Here is a 25,038-nt window from a genome sequence, read left to right as displayed (position 1 = left end):
CTTGTTTGATGGTTATGATCTGCCAGTCTTATGTGTTCGTTGTTTCTCCTCATTCGCGTGATGATCGCGAGTTGTCTCTCAGTACTTTACTGTCCTTGAAATGAATACAGAACAATCTAGATTGTTTATTCTATTTTCAAAATTATTAAGGCTGTTCCCAACGTGTGATTCTGGAACTTTTTATTCAGTTAAATCTTTATTAAGTTAATGTGTTATGTGACTCAGAGTCACACTATTGACATCTTACTGTGAGTATTTAGATTTGGATACTATCAAATCACCGAAATGGAACAAATTTCTAGGGAAAAAACTTTTCAAAAAACTTTTCATAAAACTTTTTATAAAAGTTTTTGTTTTATAAAATTTTGAGGATACATCATTCTCCATGTTATTTTTTCCCTCACGACGTATTTGATTTCTCAGAATATCAATTCTACGGAAACTCATTTTATTTGAATAAAATGCACCATACATTTACGTTTAACTATAATGTGGGTTTACTAAAATATACGGTCGCATTTTATAAAATTTGTGTTTCATTCAGGGTTTTGACTGATAGCCGATATATATCCGTTCGAACCAAGATGGTGCATATCACAGGGTGCCAGTCCGCTAACGTTCGCGACCCATATTGGCTACGATAACTGATAGTTGATAGTTATTAGTTACGCTCCAGAACAATGGAGTGAAGGTTTTTCCAAACGAGGTTTTCATGTTTAATGACATGGCAGGTTCAATTTTATCAGATATGATTATGAACTACTGTACTTTGTACGCTTTTTAAGTCGTAATAATGTCTGTGTGAAAGTAAATGATTCTTGTATAAAAATCTTACTTTACCAGTAATTATTAGATCTTGATTACAATACAATCTTATCCTTTTATGGATTTTGTTTGAGTTTTTCAAGCCATAAGAATATCTGTGAAAAAGTGGGTGATTCTCATAATAAGAATTTTATAGAGTAATCAGATCTTGAATGCAATACAATGTTTTTCTTCTACATGATTTTATTTATATTACCGTGGATCTTCACTAATATTTTTATTTACAAATTTTGTTATAGAATATATTTAATGTCATCCCACGGCAGATGAATGAATTTAAATGTGAATACATACATAGCGCCGATGGTTGTCAAGGCTTGGCTGCAGCGTTGAGCTGCAGTGCGGAGCTGCAGTGGGAGGGGGGGAGAGGAGTTTGGCACAAGATTCAGCTGGTGAAGGCGACTGCTGCTGTTCAAGATTTGACTGCTGCTGGTGCTGCTGTTGCTGCAACTTGTTGCGATGCTGCTGATGCTTCTTTCTAGAGCGCACAATGTGCGTTTCCATCCACGAACGCAGTTTGGTGCCGAACATTTGTGGTGCTCGCTCGAATTTGCGCACTCACTCACTCACTAGCCTCGACACTCGTCCTCTCCTCGTTTAGCTCTTGCCGTTCCTTCCACCTCTCCGTCGTCCGCCATGCTTCTTGCAAATGTCTACACGCTCGGATACATCTGCAACAAAATTAGACAGTAGATGTGTAAGTGAAGATTGACGGGAATAGCAAGAAATAATAAAGTGGGAGAATCTAACAATTCATTTGTAAAAAAAAATATTAATAGCTTATGAGTTACCGCACACAGGAACAGACAGACGTGTTACATCACTACCTCCGTAAACAAAGTCATAGTGCATTCTGGTGACGTCAGCACAGGTAGGGCTCCTACACAAATAAAAATTTGTTGATTTCAGCTGATCTATATCAGGTGAGTAGCCCTACTTGTTCTGACGTCACCAGAATGCACTATGGCTTTGTTTAAGGAGGTAGTGGTTATATGCTGCAGGTGCGCTGCTCTCTTGTTGCAGTTTTGTATGACGGAAAAAGAAAGAAAGAAAGGCGAACACTTTTGAAAAAATTAAACGTCTGCTTACATACGTAAGCATGCATAGGCAGACATCTAAGTGAGTTGTAATATTCGATAACCTGGGGAGATAGTTTTCCTCCGTCTGTCGGCATACGTCCGTCTGTTAATGTGTGCAATGATATTGAATCATACTATCTTATTATTTCAGCTATTTATGCATGTATGCCTCCACTCCCCTCTACCCCAGTATATTCAATAATACACTTGAGGTATTAGGTATTCATTAATTGATATAAAAATACGTACAATAATAATGATTACGGTATGGCTTAATAATGTAGAAAATAAGGCTCCAACAATATCATTATCTATTCAGCGGGTGTTTCAAAAAGAAAGACCCGATTTTAAACCTTTATATCTATTTTAAAAAATGGTGCACACAAACCAATTTAACATCAAATTACTTACAGAAGTATCGAGTTTATGATGATGTATTATAAGTGTTCTATGTGCCCTCCTTTTGAGGCTCGGACGACTTCTAGACGGTAGCCAAATTCATCCCAGACTGTTCGCATGATGCCTTCTCGGACTCTAGCTACTGCATCAGTTAGCCTGTATTTTATCTCCTCGGTATAAAGTGCTAAGGGAGGAACCATAAATACGATCTTTAATGCATCCCCACAGGAAAAAATCACACGCTATATTCGCCTCAAGTGAACGTTTTTTGTTCAGTTTCACAAACCAAGGTGTATGGACCCTTCTTTTTTGAGGAAAACACAGTGAATGGTGTATCTTATCTGGCAATGATACGAAATTGGTTATTTCCTTTACTAATTGCTGACTCGGACAACTTTATCCCTCAACAAGATGGAGCACCACCACACTGGCACAAGGATGTACGCCATTTCCTCAACACCAACTTGCCTCAACGTTGGATACACGCACAAGATTGGCGCACAGGACCGCAAGTCTTGGCTATGCATTCCTGGCCTCCACGGTCCCCTGAAAAAACACCGTGTGATTTTTCCTATGGGGATACGTTAAAGATCGTGTTTATGTTCCTCCCTTAGCACTTTATATTGAGGAGATAAAACCCAGGATAACTGATGCAGTAGCTACAGTCCGAGAAGACATCTTGCGAACAGTCTGGGATGAATTTGGCTACCGTCTAGAAGTCGTCCGAGCCTCAAAAGGAGGGCACATAGTCACTCATAGTACATCATCGTAAAATCGATACTTCTGTTGTAAAATTCTATGTAAAATTGGTTTGTGTGTACCATATTTTAAAATAAATTTAGTATAATCTGTTTAAAATTCGGTCATTTTTTTTACACCCGGTATATAATACAATAGAGGAAAGAATTTGCTCCGGCACGTACGGGATAGAAGATTCATGAATGACGCATCATCACATCTGAACTGATTAACTCGAAATTTTTCATATAGATTCTTAAATCACCAATGATGGTTCAGGTATTTTGATTTTTTATGATTTCATTACGTCAAGTTTTCAGTTTGTCAAGTTTTTAATTAGACCCTTGCGGAGCACGGGTTACCTGCTATTAAACTATAAAGAGAACTCGATAGGACAGATTTTTTTGGTAATATATATTATATTCTGATCATAACATTAGAATAATTGTAATAATGCTTATTTGATTCTCCCAAATTAAAAATATCCAATAATATTCTCATTGGAATGTTGAATAATTAATCAGTCAACAACAGTATTTTATTATGTAGATTTCTCTTCAGTACTGTATGCTTTTGTAATGGTGTAGATTGTAGAGTTGAACAATGAATTATTGCAGTTATTTGAAGTACAATAATTGAGTTGATGTTCGTGAGCTTGTTTGATTCAGATTGTCGTTATACACCAATGACGCAGTTCAGAAAACTGTGTTTAAATAGTTCAATGATGTTGCTGGAGCAAACAGATCTTATTTTGATAAAATTGAATTGTCGATTTTGAACTGTTGTAGGCAACTCTTTCCACAGGAAGATTCACACAAAATGATATCTTATCAACACCTTTTTATCATCTTATGTGTGCTCTATCTACTCGTAAGTTGTTGCTTTTCCATTACAAGAATCATTCCATTCTCATAAAATAGTCCATGTTGCACTAAAATTTTATCAAAATAGAACAGTGACCCCTAGTTCAAAATTATTTATTTCAAGAAATGACATTCACAATTAGATGAGTGGAGAAAATTATTCACCAAGAGTGGAGGTATCAGACAAGATGATTTTTGGTCCACTTTCAAATTAAAACTTATATATTATCAGAGTCAAATTATTACAAAACAATCAAATGAACTGAGGGTTACAAAAATAATAACTTAATACTGAACAGAACACACATTATCTGAATCTATCAATTGATTTCCTTGATTTAACAGAGCTATTCAATGGGTATAATAATACGGTAAGTACTTTGCTGCAGGCTACTGTATTTTAATGAATTCCGAAAAAAGGATTTACTTTTCAGTTATTCCATTCAATACCTATATAGTTCATCAATTTTGCAAAATGGTCAAGAGTTTTCAAGACTTCAACACAGCTCGAAGGCAGATAGTAAAGAATTTACATTGCGTCTATGCTCTTTGCAGATGAACGGATAATGTCTATGAGTGTTCATACTACTTGGAGTACCTATATCAAAACATATTCGCTCTCCAAACAATGAATTCAAGAATTCTGATTTTTCAATTTATTTCGCAACATTCAATCGTTCACAAAAATCAGGAAAACGAAAAATTTCGAAGTTAGAAGCTCGACTGATTTTAGAGAAACCACACTTTCTTCTTCGCATGAGCGAATATGCCAAGTGACTATATTGAATGCGATTCCAACTTCAAAACAATAGATTTCATTCTCAAATGGTCGAAAAGTTGAAATTGGTTAACATATTAAACAAGAAATTTGAATAATTTCTATTGTTGTGAATTCATATTTATTTGATTAGGCATTGATATGAAATTATTTACATCATTGAATGGAATGTGTCACTTTTGGATAGCCCGAAACGTTTTTTCATTGGTTAGATTCAATCAGACACACAATTTCTCGTTATCGAAACTGCATTCCACTATTATCATAAAAATGCAGCAAACATCGTGCTTCACGAGTTATGAGACACTCAAGCTGAGAGGTGAGATCTGAATTTTTCTTGAGCAACATCAACTGACATCAAAACTGACTTGTAAAGGCGAGAGGTTGCCACATATTGGGAAAAACATTCATCTGGAAATATCAAGTTCTTGGAAATCTTTTGTAATATTGAGGCATCAGGGAGTTCTAAAAAGTAATGACAAATATTTGCGACGTTCCATGTGGCAGTTTCACACGCTATATTCTTTGTGTGGAGGTCCGCAGAAGAGGGAGCTCTATTTTTGTTAGGTTGGATGACAAGAGTGCTGACACTGAGCACGTGCTTGGGAAACCGGGCAAGGAGAAAAAGAAGAAGAAGAAGAAGGAGGAGAAGAAAAGTAGATAACTACGGTTACTACTTGTCCCTTGGTAGACCCCTCTTGACAAGCACTGCTGAAGAAAGAGGGATGCTCTAAGTAAATGAAAGAAAGGTTTGGTAGCCATCTAAGAGGCACTCCTCTAGCCTTTCGCTTAGCCTTTCGCTTGAATGATTTTTCCTCTTTTCCGAAGTTTTAGCCAACTTTCAACTCACAATGCAACGAATTAGAACTTTTAAACTCTTCATAAATAATGCTATTCGTTGTTTTGCATTATTGTCTCAATGGAATCGATTTACGTTTTTATTCCAGCAACATATTTCAACTATCCACAAATGCTATTTGTTGTTTTGCGTTATTGTCTCTATGGAATCGATTTACGTTTTTATTCCAGCAACATATTTCAACTCTCCATAGATTCGTTGTTCTGCTTTGTTGTCTCAATGGAATCGATTTCAGGTTTTTATTCCAGCACTTACCAACAGATTGAAGATCGTTAGCTTGCATTACTTGTCTCTGTCATCAACCAGTGGTAGCTCCAGAAGGCTAGTTTCACACTGATTCGGTTTGTTCCGTTTTCTGCAAATTCCGATAAGTGTGAAACGGTAATTCGGTACCGAATAGAAACCACATAGAACCGAACGCCCACTTGATTCTAATAAATTCCATCAGGTTTCAATTCGTTGCTAACGAGAGGCTACTTTCAAATTCAAATTCATTTTATTGAGCCAAAAAAGAACATACAGGCCAAGTCAAAACATAAAAATAGACAGCATAACAATGTAAAATAAAAAATTTAAGCATATTACAATGGTAAGAATACATTTATAATACAACAGCAGAGTTCAAGTGTCATCATTCAGAAATTCATCTACACTATAGTAAGCCCTATTCACTAAGTATGCATAGAGTTCTTTTTTAAAATTTATTGATGGGGCATATAAAAATTTTCATAACTTTTTAAAGTCTCAAACCAATTACACTAGGACTTTTGTCAGAGAATCTCAATCTGTACCGTTCACTTTGGAACTCAATCTGTTCACTTTGGAACTCAAAGATTAGGTACTTGAATTCGTTTATGACAAACAATAGACAAGATTCTAAATCACTTTGGCAGGGAATAAAAGAATTCGGGCTAGGCAAACAGAAATCGAATCCACAAATTGACTTACCATTGAACAATATAAATGACCATTTCGTTTCACACTCTAACCAACGCGACGAAGTTGTCATTGCTAATCATATAGATGATCTTGAAGAGCAGGTTACAAACTTAGATTCACCAATTACTGATCAATTTCATTTCCATCCAATCTCAGAAGAAGACACTTTCAGAGCAATTCAACGTATTCATAGTAATGCTACGGGTGTAGACAAAATTCCTATTAAATTTATCAAGAAGATGTTATTTGCTGTTTTACCAACCATTACATATATTTTCAACAAATCACTTGAAGAAGGCATTTTCCCTGAAAACTGGAAGTTTGCTCTGGTTCGCCCTCTAAATAAAGTTCCATCACCCAATAAAGTTGAGGATTTTAGACCAATCAGTATTTTACCTGCATTGTCCAAAGTGCTAGAAAGACTCATTCATGGTCAAGTTGTAAAATTTCTAGACAACAATGGTAGCTTCATAACTTTCAATCAGGCTTTAGGAAATTCCATTCAACTGAGACAGCTCTGCTTTGTGTCACTGATGATATAAGGTTAGCTATGGACCAAAGAAAATGCACCATCCTCACCCTATTTGATTTTTGTAAAGCATTCGATACTCTTGATCATACAGTCCTTCTGAATAAGTTGGCTATTCTTGGTTTCAGTCACAACTCGTTAGTTTGGTTTAAATCCTATCTATTAGGTAGGAAACAATGTGTATCTGTCGGTGACAATAAGTCTACTTGGAAAAACGTTATGCATGGAGTACCACAAGGTTCAATTTTAGGCCCTCTCCTCTTCACTTTGTATGCTAATGACCTTTCTTCCATTATCAAATTCTCCAGTTTCCATACTTATGCAGACGACCTTCAAATATATTTAAGCTGTCCCATAACAAAAATTAATGAAACAGTTGGAATAATGAATCAGGATATCAATTCGATAGTGGAATGGACAAAGAAAAATGGCCTTAAGCTTAATCCCATCAAAACACAACCCATTATAATTGGATATTCTCGTCTTATAAACAATATTGACCTTGAATCGATTCACAAAATTAGTGTAGACGGTAATGACATTCCTTACTGTAGCTCAGTTAAAAATTTAGGCATTATTATGAAAAATACTCTTGACTGGTCAGAACAAGTGAACAAAACTTGTAAAAAGGTATTCTCAGCCATGCATGCATTGAAGAAAATGCACGATATTCTCCCTAGAAACATTAAATTATTATTGGTTCAATCTCTCATCTTCCTACATTTAATGTATTGTAATTCTGTTCTTAACGATATGCAAGTCACTCTGAATGATAAACTACAGCGTTGCCAAAATTATTGTCTACGTTTCGTCTACTCTCTCCAACGCCATGATCATATCACCCCAGCCCACATTGCTAGTTCAACATTAAAGCTTCCCGATGAAAGGCTTTTTCAAATAGTCAAGCTTGTTGGAGATATCTTGAAATACGGTAATCCGAACTATTTTAAAGATGATTTCAAATTTGTCTCTGAAGGTAGGAGGATAGATGCTTCACATACTAGAACCGGAGAAAGTACTTTAAGGATACCCAATCATCGAACTACTATTTTCACAAAATCCTTCTTAGTCAGTGCCTGTCGTGCATGGAATGCACTTCCTGTTTCTATCAGGTCCATCGAGAGCCGAGCGAGCTTCATCCTGACTTTAAAAAACATGTTCTGGAACAAATTACTGAAACTATCCGGCCCTAGAACGATCACATGACAACCATCCCCCACCCATCCAACAAATACAATCCTTTAAACCTGTTATAGAATGAATTGTGTATATATATATTATATAAACTCATGTTTTTTAATTATCCACTGCATACTGCTGTATATTACTGAAAGTTGATTACCCTTACTACTTTCAGCCTACTTCATTTTATTAATCAATAATTTGATCTTATCTACCTATATAATTATTTTACTCTGTCAATTTTCTGTTTTTTTCTCTTAAATATATATATTAATAAAAACTTTTACAAAATTTCCATTAATAAATAAATCCTTAGATTAAATAAAGAAATTAACGTTTTGGTAGAGAGTTAGTGGGGAGGATATTTTTAATATTCTTTCCGAAGAATGGACATTGATATGTCCAAAGCTCCGCCAATTTATGTAGATACATAACAATATAATTATCCATAGTTATTATATTACAAATTACTTTTTCATATCATATACTTTCAATAATTATTTTCTTAGTCTATATTTTGTAAATTCATCTATAATTTTGCTGTATTGTAAGCTATTGTATATAAGTGTATAAGCCAGTATATATTGTAATCTACATAAATAAAGTACTCAATCAATCAATCAATCAATCTGTGGTGATTTTCATACACGCCAATTTATGTAGATGCATAACAATATAATTATCCATAGTTATTATATTACAAATTACTTTTTCATATCATATACTTTCAATAATTATTTTCTTAGTCTATATTTTGTAAATTCATCTATAATTTTGCTGTATTGTAAGCTATTGTATATAAGTGTATAAGCCAGTATATATTGTAATCTACATAAATAAAGTACTCAATCAATCAATCAATCAATCAATCTGTGGTGATTTTCATACACTTTCGGTTCGGTTCGGTTCGTTTCGATTTCGGCAAATTCCAATAAGTGTGAAACGATGATTCGGTACCAAATAGCAACCGCATAGCACCGAACGTCCCCTCGACACAAATAGGTTTCATCATTTTCGAATTCGTTGCTAGGGAAACAGGAAAAAACAAAACTATTTTAACCTGATATCGTGATTATCTGTTTCAAAATTTCTAAGTCAAAATCATATGTTCAATTCATTTCTGTTAGTTTACAGGAATATTTTTTTCTCAATATAAATTAATAAAACTCAGGGAGAATTTTTATTTTTCCATGAATATTACATGATTTCATCAATGGAGAGAAGAGATGGAGTTTATATACCATGTGTCAAAACAAGGAACAAATTTTCAATTTAAAAAAATAATCTCTCTGAACATCCAAAATTAACATAATCAAAAAGAAATTATTCAAATAATTCACAATTTTTAATTAACTTTAAAATGTTGTTGTTCAAGAAATAAAATCTTACAATTTAACACCAGCTGTTATATTTAAATAAACCAGCATGAACTGTGAAAATCCAAACACAGCTGTGTTTGAGAAGGAAATACCTAATTAGAACCGTAGGAATTAAAACCTGACATGTATGAAAGCCTCATTCGTTTTCGGTAACGAACCGAACCGAACCGAAAAAAAAACCGATCCGAATGAAACCGAATGCATGTGAAGGTAGCCGAAGGGGACCATGAGGGCCATGCCCCCCTCACACCACTATCATCATGTCGACTGCTGTTGAACGAAACGGTCGCTTCTTCTTATCTTCCGATTACAGTTGCAATGAGATAGGTAGTTTAAAATTTTATAGGAGCATTATAACTGTGCTGCATAACCTAGAAGTGATCTGTAACTTATATTGAGTGAATTTGGGAATTATTGTTGAATTCAAACGTTATTGGCGGAATTATAAAAGTCTGTTTGAATAGTTCTTTTTTTAACGTAAATCGCGAGTATGTCTATGTGCGGAATTTGTCAACTGAGCGTGGTTAGAGCAGAAAAGGACAAGATTGGATGTAAAAAGTGTGCTAATTTTATTCATGGAAAGTGTGTGAACCTAACAGCAACGGAGATTAGGTAGTGCATGCTCGACTCCGGTTCGAACAAATAATGATAGTATGAAGAGTTCATACACTCGGCCGACTGTTGCCCATTTGGATCATATGTTGGTTGAGTTTAAAAAGGATATTATTGAGAGTCAAAAACAAAACTATGAAGACCTTTTAAAAACAGTGGATGAGTGTAAAAATAAACTGACTAACTACAACGAGATTCTAGGTAGACAGGATGAACTCATTAAAAAGCAAAATGAAATTATCCAGCAACTACAAAAAGGAAACGAACTTTTGAAAAATAAATTTGCAGAGCTTGATGCTCGTGTCGAGGACCAGGAACAATATTCAAGGCGTAACACTATTGAAGTTTTCGGCATTACGGAGTCTCAGGGGGAAAATGCGGAGAATTTGGTTTTGGATGTTTGTAAGGAGCTGGGAGTCAAAATCAGTTCTGAAGCAATCAGCGTTGCGCATCGCTTGAAAAAATTTGGCAACCAGAGGTCGGCGGGCATTATCGTGAAGTTTGTACGAAGGAAGGATGCGGACGAACTTCTTAGAAGGCGCAAGGAAAAGCGTAATCTGACGGCACAAGATGAGGGGTTTCCTGGCGATAAGAGTCCCATCTTCATAGACCAATCACTGGCACCAGGTAGGCGTAGATTGTTCACAGCAGTGAGAAGAATCAGAATACAGGAAAATCTTCGATATGTGTGGATTGATCGGTCGGGAGTAATTAAAATGAGAGCAACCGAAAACAGTAGAGTGATCTCCATAAGAACGCAACAAGATTTGACTGCATTTGTGTCTGATTTACAAAACAAACAAGATTTTAAGAAGGTCAATTGATTCAATCGTTTCCAATTTGGAGCTGATGATTGAGTGATTTAATTTTTATTATTCTAATATCATACTAAATGAACATGGATGCTAATTTTCATTTATTATTGTGGAGGGTGTTGATTGTTGGAATATTGATTGGAATTGAACATAAGTTTATCAGAATATTTTTGATTTACATTGTGTTAAGCTGTTTTTTTTCTTGCGGTACGACCACTCACATTGTCACATTTGTCTGGTAGAGATTATCTCGTTGTAGAGCCGAATTGAATGATTTCCTCTCAACTGTTGATAACTATATACTGCGAAAGTTGAGTAGAACGCTTTATCTATAAGGATGTTTTTACGATAGTACCGTTGAATACAATTCTATAATGATAATGGAACACAATAATATCAAGAGCCTACTGTTTCAAGATTACGCTCACCTCTGATAATATCTAGCTATTTGTACAGCACATCTTTGATTGAAGTGCAGGATATTTATTCCACTTAACTGCTACTAGCATATATATCAGAAATACTCGTAGACATTTTAATATTGTCTTGTTTTATAATTTTTTTCCAATTCTTTATGTATTAGGCCTATACTTTCAGACAAATCAAATCTTTCAGACTATCAGCTGGGAAGTAATGATGGTAGCATAAACCTTGCTCATATTATTCTTTCCCGTTTTCTTGTAGATAACACACATCGCAGATTATTATGTTTTTTTTCTTTAGTTTGCAGAGGAAGTTTTGGATAGCAGCCTGTTTTTTTTCTTTTCCTTTCCAAGTATTATATAGTTTGCTCTATCCAATAAATGAATGAATAATTAATTATATATGTTGGGGGTGAGAATGTGGACATTCGATCCAATCAATGAAGAAAAAACTATTTGTGATCACAATTATAGAGGGGTTATGTAGGCAATAATTATATTAGTATTTGCTAACACCGTGAGATTTTTCCTGTGGGGATAGGTTAAAGATCGTGTTTATGTTCCTCCCTTAGCACTTTATATTGAGGAGATAAAACCTAGGATAACTGATGCAGTAGCTACTAACAGTCCGAGAAGACATCTTGCGAACAGTCTGGGATGAATTTGGCTACCGTCTAGAAGTCGTCCGAGCCTCAAAAGGAGGGCACATAGTCACTCATAATACATCATCAAAAAAACGATACTTCTGTTGTAAAATTCTATGTAAAATTGGTTTGTGTGTACCATATTTTAAAATAAATTTAGTAAAATCTGTTTAAAATTCGGTCATTTTTTTTACACCCGGTATATAATACAATAGAGGAAAGAATTTGCTTCTGCACGTACGGGATAGAAGATTCAGGAATGACGCATCATCACATCTGAACTGATTAACTCGAAATTTTTCATATAGATTCTTAATTCACCAATGATAGTTCAGGTATTTTGATTTTTTATGATTTCATTACGTCAAGTTTTCAGTTTGTCAAGTTTTTAATTAGACCCTTGTAGAGCACGGGTTGCCTGCTAGTAAACTATAAAGAGAACTTCATAAGACAGATTTTTTGGTAATATAATTATATTATAATCATAACGTTAGAATAATTGTAATAATGCTTATTCGATTCTCCCGAATTAAAAATATCCAATAATATTCTCATTGGAATGTTGAATAATTAATCAGTCAACAACAATATTTATTATGTGGATTTCTCTTCAGTACTGTATGCTTTTGTAATGGTGTAGATTGTAGAGTTGAACAATGAATTATTGCAGTTATTTGAAGTACAATAATTGAGTTGATGTTGGTGAGCTTGTTGATTCAGATTGTCGTTATACACCAATGACGCAGTTCAGAAAACTGTGTTTAAATAGTTCAATGATGTAGCTGGAGCAAACAGATCTTATTTTGATAAAATTGAATTGTCGATTTCGAACTGTTGTAGGCAACTCTTTCCACAGGAAGATTCACACAAAATGATATCTTATCAACATCTTTTTATCATCTTATGTGTGCTCTATCTACTCGTAAGTTGTTGCTTTTCCATTACAAGAATCATTCCATTCTCATAAAATAGTCCATGTTGCACTAAAATTTTATCAAAATAGAACAGTGACCCCTAGTTCAAAATTATTTATTTCAAGAAATGACATTCACAATTAGATGAGTGGAGAAAATTATTCACCAAAAGTGGAGGTATCAGACAAGATGATTTTTGGTCCACTTTCAAATTAAAACTTATATATTATCAGAGTCAAATTATTACAAAACAATCAAATGAACTGAGGGTTACAAAAATAATAACTTAATACTGAACAGAACACACATTATCTGAATCTATCAATTGATTTCCTTGATTTAACAGAGCTATTCAATGGGTATAATAATACGGTAAGTACTTTGCTGCAGGCTACTGTATTTTAATGAATTCCGAAAAAAGGATTTACTTTTCAGTTATTCCATTCAATACCTATATAGTTCATCAATTTTGCAAAATGGTCAAGAGTTTTCAAGACTTCAACACAGCTCGAAGGCAGATAGTAAAGAATTTACATTGCGTCTATGCTCTTTGCAGATGAACGGATAATGTCTATGAGTGTTCATACTACTTGGAGTACCTATATCAAAACATATTCGCTCTCCAAACAATGAATTCAAGAATTCTGATTTTTCAATTTATTTCGCAACATTCAATCGTTCACAAAAATCAGGAAAACGAAAAATTTCGAAGTTAGAAGCTCGGCTGATTTTAGAGAAACCAGACTTTCTTCTTCGCATGAGCGAATATGCCAAGTGACTATATTGAATGCGATTCCAACTTCAAAACAATAAATTTCATTCTCAAATGGTCGAAAAGTTGAAATTGGTTAACATATTAAACAAGAAATTTGAATAATTTCTATTGTTGTGAATTCATATTTATTTGATTAGGCATTGATATGAAATTATTTACATCATTGAATGGAATGTGTCACTTTTGGATAGCCCGAAACGTTTTTTCATTGGTTAGATTCAATCAGACACACAATTTCTCGTTATCGAAACTGCATTCCACTATTATCATAAAAATGCAGCAAACATCGTGCTTCACGAGTTATGAGACACTCAAGCTGAGAGGTGAGATCTGAATTTTTCTTGAGCAACATCAACTGACATCAAAACTGACTTGTAAAGGCGAGAGGTTGCCACATATTGAGAAAAACATTCATCTGGAAATATCAAGTTCTTGGAAATCTTTTGTAATATTGAGGCATCAGGGAGTTATAAAAAGTAATGACAAATATTTGCGACGTTCCATGTGGCAGTTTCACACGCTATATTCTTTGTGTGGAGGTCCGCAGAAGAGGGAGCTCTATTTTTGTTAGGTTGGATGACAAGAGTGCTGACACTGAGCACGTGCTTGGGAAACCGTGCAAGGAGAAAAAGAAGAAGAAGGAGGAGAAGAAAAGTAGATAACTACGGTTACTACTTGTCCCTTGGTAGACCCCTCTTGACAAGCACTGCTGAAGAAAGAGGGATGCTCTAAGTAAATGAAAGAAAGGTTTGGTAGCCATCTGAGAGGCACTCCTCTAGCCTTTCGCTTGAATGATTTTTCCTCTTTTCCGAAGTTTTAGCCAACTTTCAACTCACAATGCAACGAATTAAAACTTTTAAACTCTTCATAAATAATGCTATTCGTTGTTTTGCATTATTGTCTCAATGGAATCGATTTACGTTTTTATTCCAGCAACATATTTCAACTATCCATAGATTCGTTGTTCTGCTTTGTTGTCTCAATGGAATCGATTTCAGGTTTTAATTCCAGCACTTACCAACAGATTGAAGACCGTTAGCTTGCATTACTTGTCTCTGTCATCAACCAGTGGTAGCTCCAGAAGGCTAGTTTCACACTGATTCGGTTCGTTCCGTTTTCGGCAAATTCCGATAAGTGTGAAACGGTAATTCGGTACCGAATAGAAACCGCATAGAACCGAACGCCCACTTGATTCTAATAAATTCCATCAGGTTTCAATTCGTTGCTAACGAGAGGCTACTTTCACACACTTTCGGTTCGGTTCGGTTCGTTTCGATTTCGGCAAATTCAGATAAGTGTGAAACGATGATTCGGTACCAAATAGCAACCGCATAGCACCGAACGTCCCCTCGACACAAATAGGTTTCATCATTTTCGAATTCGTTGCTAGGGAAACAGGAAAAAACAAAGTCTTTGACACACGCTTGCCTTCTAGGTTTTTATTTTAACCTGATATCGTGATTATCTGTTTCAAAATTTTCCAAGTCAAAATCATATGTTCAATTCATTTCTGTTAGTTCACAGGAATATTTTTTTCTCAATATAAATTAAAACTCAGGGAGAATTTTTATTTTTTTATTTTTATACCATGTGTCAAAACAAGGAACAAATTTTCAATTTAAAAAAATAATCTCTCTGAACATCCAAAATTAACATTCAAATAATTCACAATTTTTAATTAACTTTAAAATTTTGTTGTTCAAGAAATAAAATCTTACAATTTAACACCAGCTGTTATATTTAAATAAACCAGCATGAACTGTAAAAATCCAAACACAGCTGTGTTTGAGAAGGAAATACCTTATTAGAACCGTAGGAATTAAAACCTAACATGTATGAAAGCCTCATTCGTTTTCGGTAACGAACCGAACCGAACCGAAAACAAACCGAACCGAATGAAACCTAATGCGTGTGAAGGTAGCCGAAGGGGACCATGAGGGCCATGCCCCCCTCCCATCACTAAGTCTACAGTATATCATATAAGGATCCAGAGAGCTTCAAGAACTGGCGCTGTAAGTTTCAAGGAATTTCAAAAGGGTAAATTGGTGCATACCTGTATTCATGACAAGCGTTTTAAGAGTCAATTAGAAAAACCATAGTTGATTCTCATTATTCTCGATTGAATATATGGTTACATCAACATCAGAGATTAGCCTTTTTGTATTTTTAACAGAATCCAATCAAAATAAACTCATATTCTTCTAACAAATTATTCATTTCAACAATAAGAAAAATAGTATAATTGGCAAACTCAGGTTTGAAATTAACAAGAGAAAAAAATAACCAATCACAGTCGAAGTTGGGACTAGTAAGCCATGCCTCATAGCTCCAGCTACTCGGTCTCTCATTGGTCGACAATTACTAGTTCTCAATTCTGCCACAAGATGCCAGCAATTACTGGCTTCTGCGTAGGCAATAAGACGGATGATAATGACAGATGAATAAACTGAATTAGCTTCAAGTAGATTTCGAATAAGACAGACATTAGATATTGAAACTATTGAGAATATAGGGCCGGTATACGAGCTCGGGATTTAGCTAAGTTCTAGACTTTAAACAGCTAGAGTCAAAAAATTGGCTTTCCGGAACGGGGCGTAGTTGCAGTCCACGTATAAATCAAATTTCGTAAATTAAACGCAAAATAAAATAGAGAAAATAGTGTAAAGTTTCAGCCAAGGTGCCTAGAATGCATTGTATTCTAGGTACATTGGTTTCAGCTATTTTGATTATTTAGGAATGTTTCATTTCTTCAAGGAAAAACGTTTCCAATTATTATAGAAATGAGAAAATAAAGATTACCATAAAAACTACGACTACGCCCCGTTTCGGAAAGCCAATTTTCTGACTCCAGCTGTTTAAAGTCTATAACTTAGCTAAATCACGAGCTCGGAAACCGGCCCTCACTATCTTTTTTATTCTTACAAATGACACAAAAACATGAATAACATCAAGAGAGAAAAAAATATGACACCCTTGAGATATCTCTCGTTCGAATTTTGATTAAATTAGACAGGCACAAAAAAGTTTAGTCTTTCATGCACGATTTTAACATAATTTCCAGTCCAAGATTCATAGAATGGATGAAGTCATTCATAGAATGAATAGATGTAGTCATTCATGGAATGAAAAGATTTAGTCATTCATAGAATGGATAATGAAGCTAATGATGATGGAATGAGTGGATCTACAGCTTCAGGTAGGCTCCGATTACCGGGAAGTAATTTCCAAACTTATAAATAGTATTTAGAGGAGTTCTGCTCTTGAAGTAGTCACCCTCACAACGAGAAACCTTTTTAAGAGCCGACCTCCTCCAATTATAGTCATAATGAATTTAATATTTTATATTATAAAGGTTACGTCAACAATCTTCAACCGACAAATTTTATTCTTGGATGAACTAGGTACAAACCTATTAAAATAATAGATTGTTCCGTTTGTAGTTTCAGATAGTGAAAATGGATGAAACATGTTATCGTAAAGAGGATCGAGATATATACGTAAATGAGAATGGATATCTTACTCGCCCTATCAACCATGGAATGAATGAAAAGGTAAGTTGAACCACATTTAGCAGTCCTTACACATAGCCTGACTATTTATTCACTTATTTATCTATGGAGACAACAGGCCCAACCACGTGGATCTAGGTAGCAGGTAATTGATTGGTTTAGCTAAGTTTTTTCAAGCTTATTTGAGTAGCTTGGAATCAATCTCATTATCTTCTCTTTGAATACTTGATAAGAAAAATATTCTTCTTTAGTTTTTTACACTGTCCTATCCGTTTGATATGAATCAAGTCGACATGGCAAACTATACGATCAATAGGTGAAGACGTTTTTTGCTGGTTGTATAATCTATCAGAAGAATAAATTGAAATCCATCCATCAGTCAACAGTTTATCTTCCAAAAACATTTTCAAACATTATTTGAATACAGCATGCAACCGCTGAATTCTTCACAGTATCTACACCGATTGAACTCGATCGTTTTTAATTGGGTTTATGATATAGAGAGTATTATAAAGTATTATAGAGAGATTATAGAGAGTATTAATGAATAAATAAGGTAAGATTGACAATGTGATCTATTCATTAAGAAAAAATAGACTACATAAAATAATGTAAAAGGTTGATTTATCACTTTCTACTTCATTTATTTTTTATTTCATATCACTACTATGGAATAATTTACAAGCCATTTTTAAAAGCATACTCATAATTCTAGAAAGATTGATACAGAACAACATTGTCTGGACACTAAAGGGTTATTCCAACCGTTTTTGAATTCTTTTTTTCGGAGATATACATGTATTTAAATTTATCTATAAAATTCCATGGCAACGAAGAGAGAAATGAAAATTTGAGGTAATAGGTGATTTATTTTTTTAATTTAATATATTTTATAACGTGGACCTCACTATGGGTGAAATTAAAAAAAAATGAAGCAAGTTATAGTAGGCGTCCCGCACCTTTGATTCCCTGACTTTTAAAACGGCATATAGACAAGGTATGGTTCGCGGGGTGATATTACTAATTTTAAAAAACATACTCCCCAGAGTACCTGGATCCCTATATGGAGGAAGCTCCCTGCAGATGTTTGATGTTTTTAAACGGGTAGTATTGTAGTCTAGTGGCTCTCCTGCGATAGGACCCGGACTGTACTATTCAATGTCTACAAATAGGTGTAAGTTATAAAATTATGGCTAGAGCTTATAACGCTCTAAATCCAATTGTCTTTTGCAGATGTCCGAGAGTATTAAAAAAGGAATGAAAGAGAGTACAGTTGAAAAGTGTTTCAGAAGTACTCATATAACGTTTCGTAAGTTGTTCTGATCTCAAGATCAATTTTGAATTTTTGTACGTACTCTCTCATGAAATACTCGGGTATTGGCCCGGATTTTCGGACCAACAGAAGGAGCACATAATTAGCTTAGCTTATGTTTGTAGCTTATTGGCTGATGTTATTCGATGAGGATTTTCAATTACACAGTCACTTTCACTCCAGAGTTTGGGGTAATGTACGATTTTCAAGAGAAGAAGAGAAGCTTACATTTTCTCATAGTATTAGAAAGACCTAGAGATAATTAATTCACAGTGGGATATAATTGGTAGAACTACTAAAAAGGACAATCAACTATTTAAGATTTGATGTATTGAAAAGTTCTCAAACTTCAAGCTAATGACAAGTAAGATCTCAATTTAAAGGAGTCCAGATCAAGAAAGGGGAACTTGTCATATTTTGACCACATTTTTTATCTATATGGTTTGAGTAATAAATTCTAACTGGGTCTTCATGAAGACATTACCTTAAAAAATGAAGGTTCTCCAGCATATTAGTTACTTCACGAACGCACCTTGTACTAATTATCTAGTTCAAAGTCCCCAAACTTTCAAAATGTTAATCCTTTTAGAAGCAATAAAATTAATTACAGAGTTATTATGCGGTTTCATTTTCAGATGATTATATACGATTGTCGAACTTTGAGTTGGCAGCAAATAAAGAAGGAAAGGTGAGTGTACAGTGCAGTTCTCCAATGGTTAGACTGGGCTACACTATACAGTGTATCTGACACACAACTATAAAATAATAGAGCAATATTTTTCATTCAATATGAAGAAATTCTTCTTTTTTTCATTATGTGTATGGATTTGAGTGGTGATCCAACACCTTAATGCCTCAACTTAAACCTCATGAGGGAAACCACGATGACATGATTTGAATGGAAGTTGTGCTGAATGCTGCTTATAATTAACATACAAAAGGCGAGATGGCATAACCAAATTTTAAACAATACAATGAAAATCATACGAGTGGCCTGCGTGTAGAATGTGTTGTGAGTTACTTACCCTAAAAAGTATAAGGAATTTTTGAATTTGAGAAGAAATTATCCAACTAAGCATGTCTTTAATGTGTTAATGAGATTGGAGAGAACAATATAGAGCATGTAATATAATTATCTTATTCGGAGTTTCATCTATTAGAAAATCCTGAAATCTTGCACAATCCACGACTACATACATTAGTATCCCAAGTATAAAGATAGATTGAACATGATTTCAATATTTAGCCAAATAAGTAGTTTAAACTGGACCATTAAATTCTAGTCCAATAGCTGTAGTCTTCTAAGACGTCATTCGAGTCTGGTCACCAGGTATATTTTGCTAGAAAAAACTCCGAACAAACTGAATTTTTCATGCCATGATACTAGAGAGTAGTACTAGAAGAAAAAGATTACCTCCAAGCTCTTCGAGCTTTCAAACATTGAATTTTCGGTTCCTTTGTCAATTTTCCACGATTCCTGCCAAAACAGGAACAGGCTATCAGTGTCCGAGGCATATCGCACGTGGACTTTATTGCAATTTCAAATCAGAGCTAACACACTTGTTGGGTCAAATCAGAGCTAACACACTTGTTGGGTCAGATGTCTGAAGCATCGTCTGTGTATCGGACATGCGTCACATGGAACCGGTAACCGGTGTTTGTCACATCTCGCGCGAGAGCTCACACCGCGCATGTACCCTGTGTTAGCCAGTACACCCCGCCAAATCAGAGATTAAAATTACATGATGCTTAATCACGGTCATGTGACCATGGCATTACACGGCCTACAGACCATGTCTCTAGACCGTCTATAGAAAATCTTGCGATTTGGTCCACTAGCGTGTGACTTAGCTTTACTTAGTGTAAAGCTAACTTAACTTAGTGTACTAAGCTTTACATTTGCAGAATTCTATAAGTTTCAATCATTTCTCTACATATCTTGTGGTGACCAGATTATTTTTGTTCCAGTGTTTCCCGGGCTGCCTTCTACACGAAATGCATCTGGTAAAATCTACAATCTAAAATCCACATAATTAATCTATTTTCAACGTATGCATTTCAAGATGCAATTTGCATTTATATGTGCAGGTTTTATCTCTTCAAAATATTTGAATTGGATAAAGAATGGGAGCCAAAGTGAAAATGCAAGATAAGTGTTTTGACTCTAGTTCTTATCATATTAAGTACCAAGCTCATATAAAGTAAAATCCTTAGGATGACGAGCAAACTGATGAATTGAATCAGCTACAGAATCAGCAAAAGCACTAAGAGCTTGATTTTAAGGTTAACCAGTAACTCAGTTCAGTATGTCCAAAGTGAGTAGGCTACTGTACTGTAAATCAATCTTGTTCACAAGAGTCATTTCATGCAAGAAAATATATCTGAGATCAAGGAAATCATACAAACAATTGTTTTTCAAAGAGCTCAACTTTCTTGAATTTTGGCGCATATAGTTTGATTTTGCGCTACCGTACATCTATTGTCTCAAGTGACATCATCTAGTAACAATGCTCACTCTCACAAAAAATAATGCAAACCTTGAAAACTTGATTTTATTTTATTCGTTTATACTGAAAATTTTGTGGATGCAGGTGGACGCAAATTACAATCCCCGAACTGGAGTTTTATGTTTAGTGAGAATGCTTTCTCCTGTAATAACATCATTTGTAAAGAGTTATATGTTCTATGCGAAAGATAAACGCATATATGGAAGTATCGAACCTTCAAAATTTGTGAAAAGCATTATAGACCTCGGATTATCCTGTCTAGAGCAAGGAAAAAAAGGTGACTCATTTGACAAAATTTTTCAAGATTTACATTATTACATTTTTGGAAACAGAGCTTCGCAAAAGAATGAACATTCAGAAGTTAATGAAAATTTAATTGAATGTTTATTAAAATCAATAAGGATGGAGATTCAGAATATGTTGAAAATTGAATTGAATTTTAATTAAAATCAACAAGTAATACTCGTAAACTAAAGGTATTGTGTAATGTAAAAACCCAAGTTTTTCTGCTGACTGAAAAGAATAAAAATATTTTTCTACCCATTACAGAACAAGCAATTTTTTATGAATTATTGAAAGAAAAATGAATCAGTTAGGTAATCCATGAATGGATTTCAATGATCTCTTATAAAATGGGAGTGAGTAAGAAGTATCCTTGTATATCAGATAGAAATTGAAGGGTTTTGCAAAAATTTCCATTAATTCTCCCAAACGACATGAATTTTCCTTAAGAATAAGTACAACTCAACAGAAACTTGTTGAAATAACTCACTGACAAGTTAATACCGGGAACAGTGCAATTTTTAAGAATGATGAAAATTTTTCTAATTTGAAAAAGTGAGCCAATATTGATAATTAATTGTGTTATCATCCCAATTTTGAAATGATATCTCAGAAATAAACTGAGATATTATGAGAATCATCACAAGAAAGTATCTCTACATTTTTTGGATTAAAATTTTTCAAAGTTACTCATTATTTTAGTGTAATTTCGTAATTTAATTTGGTTTTCGAACAATCTGAATTAAAAATTTCTGGGTTTGAAATGTTTGCACTAAGAATAATTGATCTCAAATTCAAAACATATTCACCTACTTTTTTGACTAGTGTATGCCTGTTGGTCCTTCCTCAATAAGTTTATTGAATTATGCGGTGGGTATCGTTGAACAAATTAATGGAGAAATGGATAAATAAAATACTAAATAATATTTTATCAAAAATTAGCTGCTACTTGATCATTTCAATTAACCAGAATAAGATTAATCTTAGTACATTCATGTTATCAAGATGTGGGCACTGAAGCTCTAGCAGATTTGTAAGGAGCACTACTGCAATGAAATTATCTCTCCATAAGAAAGCTATTTTTAAATGAAATTCAAATCCTGGAAAAGGTATCTTTCTATCCTCTTTGCAATGAAAATTAACATTCTATATTCTCTATTTTAAGATAACAATCAAGACAAATGTGAATCAATGAATTCGTTTATGGAATGTATCATACAACATAGATCATTTGTGAGTAATCAGATTTCTATTTTTTAATTAATATTCTCGATAAGAAATAAACATAGTACAAACATTTGAATGAATTTACGATTTCATTCTCGCTATTCAATGGTTAATGCTGTGAACACACTACAGGCTACCATTATTATTATTACCCTGATTTGATTTTCCTTAGTAACAATTTGATACTAAATTATTACGAAGTAAACTATTCAATTATCACACATTTCTGTCTGACAGCCCGTTATCGACATTGCATTCAAGGCTTAGCTACAACTCTGTTTCACCCTATTCTCTCCCACCATGATATGGCGGAACAAGCATGAGAAGGTCGCAATCTCGCTTAATTTTTCGTAATAACTTACTTAAAACAGTGGGAGTTAGTGTTTTATTGATCTAAATCATCTTTGTAACAAATCGTTCTATAACTACTTTATTAGGCGACAAATCATTTTTATATAATTGTTCTTTTTGAATTGAGTTTCAAACTATTATTCATTAAAACATCATTATTTGATTTCAGGAAAAAATAAAAGCTGATTCCTTGGCGGTAAGAAAAATAAATTGTGAATACGAGAAGAATAGAAATGCAGAATAAAAAAAGAAAGGCAAGGATCAACCATCAAAGTTGTAGGTTGGAAAACATGAGTGTGTCTGTTGTGAAACACAAGCATATCTAAAATTTGAAAAATATATTCATTTTGAGAAATAAAATTTGTAAAACAAGAATGCATGTGTATAAAAATTTATATCATCTTCTATTTATAAATAAAAATCGAGCCTCAAATTTTGAGGTTCATTAAATTTTTTATGTGTGCACCGAATTTGATTATTTTTGTTTAGTTGTGTTTGTTATGTTCAGGAGCAGGTTCATGGCCTATCAAATTTATGATCAGACTTCAGGACTCTTTCCTACGGTCCTTCAAAGTTTACATGTAGGCTAATCCTTATGGAAGAATATTTGTGAACTGGCCACACACAGAAATAAAAATCTGCTGTTATAATCATTGCGTCATCCAACAGCCGTCGGTAGATCTGTTTTTCTATTTTTTTTTCTTTCTACTGATTCACAAAATTTCAATTCTAAATAATCAGCTGTTATAATCATTGCGTCATCCAACAGCCGTCGGTAGATCTGTTTTTCTATTTTTTTTCTTTCTAATGATTCACAAAATTTCAATTCTAAATAATAATGCCGCGGTGCGAACGACGTCCAAACTTGGGTCGTAGAGCTCGAAATGCTGTAAATTTAGAATATGCACTGGAAAATCAGCAGCAAGGAGATATGCCATTCAATTTCCCAGCAAGCTGCATACAACTATATCTAAAAATACAAACTGCTATACAACTAACTATAAGCACAAAGGAAGTCCACATTGAGATGTAAAATACTGATTGTTGGATAATTTTCATAAAAATATAGTGCATCAAATTAAGCTAAGACTAAGCACACCTGAGGAGGCGCGGCTTGGTGATACAAACTGATCTTATGGAGATTGCCTCATCATCACCGTTCGACGCCATGTCTGATCGTAGATGAAGGATAAGTAAGATAAAACTATAAAGGAAGGATAACTATATTTCTTGTCTCTGGTCTGATTCAGTGTGTGTGAGCTCTTCCATTCAAACCAATATAAGCAAGAAGCACCTTGATGCAAAATGCCGCATCGCGCCTCCTAAGGTGTGCATCCTGTTAAAGTTTGTCATGAGATGCATTAACTATTTGGCGGTACGAAGTTCACCGGGCCAGCTAGTAGTCTATATAATCCATCTTCAAATCAAATCCTCCTACTGTAATTATTTCGTCAATGTTCTCATATATCGGGATTTTTTAACATTAGAATATTCGAACTGATCGACATACATAATTTGACAAGATGGACCTTGTTTACAACATATTTATATAAATATAACTGTATTTCTACTGTTATTTTTCTTTTAAAATTGGTGTTGTACCGTTGGAAGCTGAATAAATAGATAAATATTTCAATTTAATCTTTTTCTTCTGGTGCCTATTCGTAACCGAATGTTGGCAATCATTCTGGCAATTATAACTTTGTTGACAGCCGCTCTAAAAAGTTCCGGGTGGACACTGCAAACCATGTTCTCAAGTTCTTTAGTTCAAGTTCAAGTCAATTGAATAACTGAGCTTAAAGAACTTTTAAACATTTATTTTTTCCTGAATATGTTGTTCAACCGAATAATGATGACATTGTTAGCATTGAATAAATTAATAGCAATATTGAATAATTATAAAGTAATTCATTCACAAAAAATAATCATTAAAAGGATTGCCGGAAAAGGGGGCCTCCCCGGGCCACAAAGAGGTCTCACACATTAGTCAACAGTCAGCCTCGTCTCACATAAATCCCAAAAAACAATCATGACTTTCAATTAGAATTATTGTAAAATTAAACTCATGAATATGATTCTATGGAATTATGTTGTAATG

The 25,038-nt window shown here is 34.2% G+C and overlaps 2 protein-coding genes across 5 annotated transcripts in view; one reads left to right on the top strand and one right to left on the bottom strand.

The window, feature by feature from the left end:
- The window catches only part of LOC111052343 (putative uncharacterized protein DDB_G0277255), a 148,349-nt gene that overhangs the window by 22,348 nt on the left and 100,963 nt on the right, over nucleotides 1-25,038 (bottom strand). For all 3 annotated transcript variants that reach the window (XM_039430249.1, XM_039430257.1, XM_039430254.1), the window contains one exon: nucleotides 1,120-1,496. In XM_039430249.1, the coding sequence (XP_039286183.1) occupies nucleotides 1,120-1,356 (237 nt within the window). In that variant the 5' untranslated portion in view covers nucleotides 1,357-1,496. The remainder of the gene's footprint in view (nucleotides 1-1,119; nucleotides 1,497-25,038) is intronic.
- On the top strand, nucleotides 3,716-23,350 carry LOC111043376. Of its 2 annotated transcripts, none has more exons than XM_022328308.2 (8): nucleotides 3,716-3,911; nucleotides 17,193-17,303; nucleotides 18,495-18,570; nucleotides 19,209-19,261; nucleotides 20,542-20,577; nucleotides 21,165-21,357; nucleotides 22,528-22,595; nucleotides 23,110-23,350. In XM_022328308.2, the coding sequence occupies exons 1-8, from the start codon at nucleotides 3,861-3,863 to the stop codon at nucleotides 23,182-23,184; spliced, it is 663 nt and encodes a 220-aa protein (XP_022184000.2). In that variant the 5' UTR covers nucleotides 3,716-3,860; the 3' UTR covers nucleotides 23,185-23,350. The 2 variants fall into 2 exon arrangements, with proteins under 2 accessions (XP_022184000.2, XP_039286198.1); XM_039430264.1 differs by lacking the exon at nucleotides 3,716-3,911 and adding an exon at nucleotides 12,828-12,985.

This window comes from Nilaparvata lugens, chromosome 1 (genome assembly GCF_014356525.2).
Source record: "Nilaparvata lugens isolate BPH chromosome 1, ASM1435652v1, whole genome shotgun sequence".
Taxonomy (NCBI): Eukaryota; Metazoa; Arthropoda; class Insecta; order Hemiptera; family Delphacidae; genus Nilaparvata; species Nilaparvata lugens.
Note: the sequence above shows the minus strand (reverse complement) of the source record. Positions and strands in the feature narration are given on the sequence as shown.

Coding starts and splice junctions, on each gene's coding strand:
- LOC111043376 (XM_022328308.2), top strand. CDS start 3,861: ATGATATCTTATCAACACCTTTTTATCATCTTATGTGTGCTCTATCTA. Junction 17,304..18,494: donor ACCATGGAATGAATGAAAAG/GTAAGTTGAACC, acceptor TGTCTTTTGCAG/ATGTCCGAGAGTATTAAAAA. Junction 22,596..23,109: donor TCATACAACATAGATCATTT/GTGAGTAATCAG, acceptor ATTTGATTTCAG/GAAAAAATAAAAGCTGATTC.